General features: G+C 42.5%; 1 protein-coding gene across 1 annotated transcript in view; it reads left to right on the top strand.

Moving 5' to 3' along the window:
• The window catches only part of LOC308335929 (F-box only protein 41-like), a gene marked incomplete at both ends in the record, with an annotated part of 9,841 nt that extends 8,062 nt beyond the window's left edge, over window positions 1-1,779 (top strand). The window contains 3 exons of the mRNA XM_080793152.1: window positions 499-657; window positions 913-1,028; window positions 1,756-1,779. Coding sequence (XP_080649278.1) covers window positions 499-657; window positions 913-1,028; window positions 1,756-1,779 — 299 coding nt within the window. The remainder of the gene's footprint in view (window positions 1-498; window positions 658-912; window positions 1,029-1,755) is intronic.
• Window positions 1,780-7,157: the final 5,378 nt, after the last annotated feature.

The raw sequence follows: 7,157 nt of genomic DNA, 5'->3' as shown, positions 1-7,157 counted from the left end.
GATATCAGACCAATCGTTCATTTTGTGAAAGAAAATATTGGGAACAAAACTTGTGTGAATGAATGAATGAATGATTTTGTTTGTGTCTTGACATAAAAGAGCCATCCCTTATGGGATTATAAAACACCAAAAACATAAATAAACAAAATCACATTCACTTCATGAAACTACAGACTATACAGAAACTACACAAAAAGAAAAGAAAAGAGGATATTTGGTTAATACCCAATAACTATGTACATCACATTATAGAACGAAGTTGGGCGCACAGAGATCCTTGTCTTTTGGATAATGGAGCACAAACATACTTTTCATTAGCATAACAGCTTTTTATCAGAACATTTCTTTCTCAGCTTTGGTTTATGCAGATATATCCTGTAACCATTTGTTTTGATATAAACTATAAAATGTGTCTTTAACCTATAGAGTTGTTTACAATACTGTTATTTTGAAAACTGTGAAGTAAACCCAGTGTGTGCGTGCGTGTGCGTGTTGCAGTGCGTAGCTGTATTAATCTTCAGGTGTTGGAGTTGGAGCGCATCACCGACCTGGGCCTGCAGGTGGCAGCAGAGCTCTGTAAAGACGGTCTGAAGAATCTCCAGAAGCTCATCCTGACTCACACTCCTGTCAGCGGACAAGCCATTCTGCACTTTCACAGTAAGACCACCTCTAGAAAAGAGCTTCCCAAACCTTTCAGGTCGAGTCCCAAAATAGAGAGCGTTTGCCCGGAAGTATTTGTGCAACTTTCGTAATTTATTTACCCCTCTATCATACGGAACTATGTATAAAATATATGTTTGGAAATGTTTGAATCATTTAGAATTTTGTTTCACCTAAATGTTCTCTTTTGGGGGGTCCCTGCGTGTGCGTGTGTGTGTGTGTGCGTGTGCCTGTGTGTGCGTGCCTGTGTAGGTGCGTGCGTTCATCTCAGGTCTATAGTGGTGGAGGTTTCGGCAGTAGATTACTTTGAAGAAACGGACAGCCAGGAGACCAGGACTCTGTTTGAAGACATTATCAACACTCTGCAGGTGTTTATTAATGCTTTCATATGTCATATCATAATGTCATATCATATGTCATACAATATATCATCTCTGTCGGGAGTAAACCTCATTATGTCCGAAACGGTTACTTTTCAGATTCAAATTCAAAAACGGCAAAAGTAGCAGATCTACAGGCTCAAAACGTGTCACTTATGGGCCGCATTTGGAGCTTGTGGATCTGCCCAACAGCAACGATATTATACACTGTGTGTGTGTGTGTGTGTGTGTGTGTGTGTGTGTGTGTGTGTGTGTGTGTGTGTGTGTGTGTGTGTGTGTGTGTGTGTGTGTGTGTGTGTGTCCGTGCGTGCATTCCTCAGGTTCTTCAGAGACGTCCAGGTCTGTGTGATGTTTTGAAAATCAAGACAGAAGCATTCTGCTGACCTCAACTCTACACACACACACACACACACACACACACACACATGCACACGTGTATGCACACACGAAGGCGCGTACACACACACACACACACACACACACACACACACACACACACACACACACACACGATGTACATGTCAACATCACACATGCACATGCACACTCTTATTGAATAAAGTTGTGGAAAAACACTATCTGAGAGTATGACTTATTATTAGGGCCTGAGCACTGCACATGCAGTAGTGCGAAGCCCTTGAAATTGCAATGATTATTATTATTATTATTGGCTGGTTCTTTTATCATCATTATCTATTTGGCTCTTTGTACACAGCAAGCCCAGTGGCTCACTGGCTAAAGAGCCTGCCTGGGAATCACGAGGTCACAGGTTCAAGTCCCGGCTCCGACTGTATATCCCTTGAGACTGTGAGTTCAGTTTCAGCTTACAGGAAAGAAGTAGAAAACCTGGCACAATAGTGTCAAGAGAAACAACCTGGCTCTCAACGTTGACAAAACAAAAGAGCTGAACTTTGACTACAGGAGGCCTCCCAGAGACCACTCTCGGAGAGTTCAAATTCCTGGGAGTGCAGCACATCACTGAGGACCTCACCTGGGCAGTGCAGACAGAGCGGGTGGTGAAGAAAGCACAACAACGTCTTTTCTTTCTCAGAAAACTGAAGAAAGCTGGAATGGGTCCAAAACTTCTAAGAGCTTTCTACAGAGGCCCCACAGAGAGCATCCTGACTGGTTGATTCACGGTGACGGCCTGGTATGGCAACTGCACTGACCTAAACCGCAAAGCATTGCAAAGGGTTGTGCGGACAGCCGAAGGCATCAGCAGATGTGCTCTCCCCCCATCCAAGCCCTGTATGATGAACGCTGGCTGTGTCAGCAAAGCTCGAGCCATCCCAACCGCTTGCAGTCTGTTTGAGATGCTGCTGCCACATGGGAAGGGGTTTCGCAGTTCTGAAAAAAAAGTTCACCATTTTTGCTACTACAAGGAAAACATGCACATGTACACTACTCTTTTTCTACTCTTTGTTTGCAGGAACAGACCTTTGCACTCTATAGTCTATATCCTTTTGTTTGCTGTGTTTGCTGTTTGATGTTATATTATATATTTGCTGCTGCATTGTCTGAAGGAAGCCAAACGAAAATAAGTTTTACTCTTATGTACCTGTACACAAGACGTAACAATAAAGCACAACCTTGAACCTTGAAGTCAATTGGCTTCAACACAGCTGAGAAAATGAATCCTAGTACAGTCAACCTAATTTGATCTACAAAGATAATGTTTAATAATAATAATAATTAACAACATGAATAATGACTTACTATATAGTATGTCGTCGAAAACCATGAACTATAGTATGTTGATTTTTCATGATTTTCATCATTTTATTAATGCATTGTCAATGGCAATAGAACAATCTTTGGCACGCTGCTAGTCCTAAATACTCATTACTTACACCTAGAAACCACATTCAAACTTTAAAATGTTCATCATACGGTGGACATTAAGTTTGCCTTAAAATGTATCTTTGAAATGTTGCATAGTTTTAGAAATATAGCCCTTTCAAATTTGAGAAAATTATAATGGGGATCAATGGCAGATATTAAAATGGGGAATTTTTTTTGAAAACATGGACATACAAGTCCATTTGGTTTCATTTTACGCTCTCAAGAGTTAAATTATTGTTAAACATCTGCATTTAATTGCAAGAAGTCTACACAAAGAAGGACAAATAATTGTTATTGTTAGAACGTTTGCATGCCTGTTATCTCTCCTATGGATGGTACCACATACATACAGGCCTACATGGAATTGTGGACAACATCCACGACAACACGTTTTGCGTCTGAATGTCATCAAATGGTGGTCTGTGGCTTAAATGCAAAATAAATATGGACCTTGACATGAAAAGGATTGATAAAACCATTGCCGGCATAGACCATAGAGTATTAAATGGAGGCCTAGACCTAGAAAGTAGACACTAGTGAGACTAATCTGAGTTCCCAGAAGTTCTATTTTTCGCCACTAGGGGGACAGTGAGACAGACACTCCCCCCTGCAAGGCATGCTTCAAGCGGGAATCTTTAAAATCCTCCGGTAGCCACGCCCCCTTCCCCCATCCACACACACCGGCTGGCTGCTGCAACCAAATAGACAGAAACACGCTCCAAGTTATTTTTGTAGTAAAAAGACTGACATAATTAACTTATAATGTAACTTTACACCTCATGGAAGTTGAGTGGAGTAGTCTGTGTTGTTAGGAAGTCAAAACTGCTCAGTTACAACTTCACAGGTGACACGGTGACAGTTGACAGAGAAGTTGATTAATCTTCATAACAAACTGCAGGTGAGTTAGCTACCTATGCTAAGCGTGTGTGTGCGTGTGCGTGTGTGTGTGTGTGTGTGTTTCATTTAGTTTCCATTCGTTTTTGTCAGTGAAAAAAGGTAGTCGACGAACATTTTTCTTCTTAGTTTTAGTTGACGAAAACAACACTGCAAGCGCGCGTGCGTGCGTGCGTGCGAGAGAGAGAGAGAGAGAGAGACTCGCACCCGCAGTTTCAGATTTCAGAGGATATTTCCAGAGCAACCTGCCAGGTAAAGAAACGTTGAATGTATGTGTTTGGTTCCAAAACACCCCAGAGAATTGCCTGCAGGAAAGTGAAGGCTCGTTTGAGAAATATTAAGAACAATACATCAAAGCATTGATGTCCATTTATTGGAAACACCCAATTTGAGCTCTTCTATGATTAAAGCGCCAAACGGAAGTGGCCGTGCATATCCACGACTATTATGCATGCCTCAGCCTCATGGTGGCGCTACAACAGGCCAAGTTGCGTCTCACACACACACACACACACACACACACACACACACACACACACACACACACACACACACACACACACACACACACACACACACACAAACCCAAACAAACATGTTTAAATTACTCCTAAACATTTTGCCAAACATCACACACTTTCCTATCCTCCTGGTGGAGACCTGTGCCCAGGAGGGCACTTTTTCTAGTTAATTTCTGCATCTCTTAGGGCCCATTTAACCAAGTGTTACAACCTGAACTGCACATCTAGAGGCCTTTTAGAATGATGTCAGAGTTCTGTATGTGTCTCTCTGTGTCCCTGTGTCAGCCATGTCCAAATATGGAGTGTTGGGCTGTCACAACAGGCCAGACGGTACAATGCATATTAATGGACATTACAGAAATCATAAAACTAAACACTAGGCTGTGTTGTTGTCTTGTTGACAGCATATAATAAGGCTATATGTACTGCATACTAACTAGGGTGTATAGTATATGTTGTTAAACCAGAGCCTGTATTATATGTACAGTGTAGTGTACAGGCTTGCAGTGTTGTTTTCGTCAACTAAAACTAAGAAGAAAAATGTTCGTCGACTACCTTTTTTCACTGACAAAAACGAATGGAAACTAAATGAAAACTAAGCTACGATGACTAAAACTAAGACTGAATATATCGACAATTTCGTCAACAAATAAAAACTATACTAAAATGTTAGGAGGGGACATTACGATGGCATCAAGGCCCGCCAAAATACATTTTAGACTCGACTAAATCAACTGTAGACATTCCAGGTGACTAAAATGTGTCTAAAACTAAATACATTTTCAGTCCAAAGATTATGATGAAAATATCTGCCAAAAACAACACTGCAGGCTTGTTAATAATAATAATAGCTCAGATTTATATAGCGCTTTTCTAAATACCCAAAGCGCTTTACAAGGGAACACTAGGAACAGACTTTATTAAGAGAAAAAAAAAAAGTAAAACATAACAGATTCAGGGTTAAAAAGATAAAAGGATAAACGAGACGTCAACTGGGGAAAGCTATTTTGAAGAGGTGGGTTTTGAGTGAGGTTTTGAAAGAGAGGAGAGAGTTTGTCTACTGTTACTGCTAGTGAGTTGTGACGGTGTACAGTATGTGGCTCTTGGTCAGCTCACTGTCTTTCTGCCTGACTGACTTATGGTGTCTCTCTCAACCTGCTCCACAGGTACACGAACCAGGGTGATGACCCCAGACCAGGTACACGGGCCAGGGTGATGACCCCCAGACCAGGTACACGAGCCAGGGTGATGACCCCCAGACCAGGTACACGAACCAGGGTGATGACCCCAGACCAGGTCCACGAGCCAGGGTGATGACCCCAGACCAGGTCCACGAGCCAGGGTGATGACCCCAGACCAGGTCCACGAGCCAGGGTGATGACCCCAGACCAGGTCCACGAGCCAGGGTGATGACCCCAGACCAGGTCCACGAGCCAGGGTGATGACCCCAGACCAGGTCCACGAGCCAGGGTGATGACCCCAGACCAGGTCCACGAGCCAGGGTGATGACCCCAGACCAGGTCCACGAGCCAGGGTGATGACCCCAGACCAGGTCCACGAGCCAGGGTGATGACCCCAGACCAGGTCCACGAGCCAGGGTGATGACCCCAGACCAGGTCCACGAGCCAGGGTGATGACCCCAGACCAGGTCCACGAGCCAGGGTGATGACCCCAGACCCACAAGCTGCCCTGCGTCCATCCATTCTCCTTTGACATGCTGTGAATGCTGGTTCCTAGTAGAGAGCCTGCCCTAAATCCCTGACCACTGCACTACACCAGTATGCTATATGTGCAGTATACTGTAATGGTGTCCACTTTTAACTCTTAAAAACCCACTATTATTTAAAGCTTTTAATGAGTTTGAATGAACAGTCCCAGTTTCTGCTTTTTTTTATCTTATCTCTTATTATTATTTTTTGTATTTTGTATTTGACACATTTTCATTGTTGATTTTAATTGCCTGTTTGTGTATTACAATTTACAATTTACAATTTAGGCATTTAGCAGACGCTCTTAATCCAGAGCATTTTACATTAAGCAAGAACAAAAAGCATGGGAATACATCACATAAAAGCATTTATCATGAAACATGCGTAAGCTAAGAAAGTAACAGTGGAATATCTATATAATGAAACTATATGTACATGTAAACTATACATCTATACTACTATGCTATACATCTGTACTATGACTACATACAATGCAATTATAGTGCTGTCTACATAACATGCTATAAGTCTGTATCAAATGCTATCTAAGTCTACAGAAATGCTATCTAAGGGGGTGGGGTAAGTGTATTGTATGTGAAGCACTTTGTAAACTTGTTTTTTGAAAAGTGCTATACAAATAAAGTTATTATTATTATTATTATTACTAGACATCCAAGGCTCAGTGAGAAGATGGCAGCCCGGAGAATGAGGCTGCTGGTCGGGTCGGTGCCATTGATACTGCCAGATGTCTGGAGGATGGAGATGAGATGACTGCAGACCTCCAGATGTCTGGAGGATGGAGATGAGATGACTGCAGACCTCCAGATGTATGGAGGATGGAGATGAGATGACTGCAGACCTCCACGAGGGCTCATCATGAACTACAGAGATCCACAGTTTGACCCTGGCATCAACCTTACTGTACACAACTAATGAAGTCGAGTAAGACAGCTCAAGGTATGGGAACATTTTTGTTTTTTACTTCTCTGCTGCTGCTGCTGCTGCTTGTATTGTATGCTTGTGTGTGTGTGTGTGTGTGATTCAAGCTGATGTAGCGATTGCTGTCATTTTGGGACCCAATGGCTGGGTGGCAATGAAACATGCCCAGTAACGGTTTCTGGCTCTGGAGTTGAATGCTGGTGTGAATCTAC

This window comes from Protomyctophum bolini (assembly GCF_963924005.1).
Source record: "Protomyctophum bolini genome assembly, chromosome: 20".
Lineage (NCBI taxonomy): Eukaryota > Metazoa > Chordata > Actinopteri > Myctophiformes > Myctophidae > Protomyctophum > Protomyctophum bolini.
This window is presented reverse-complemented; position numbering and strand designations above follow the sequence as displayed.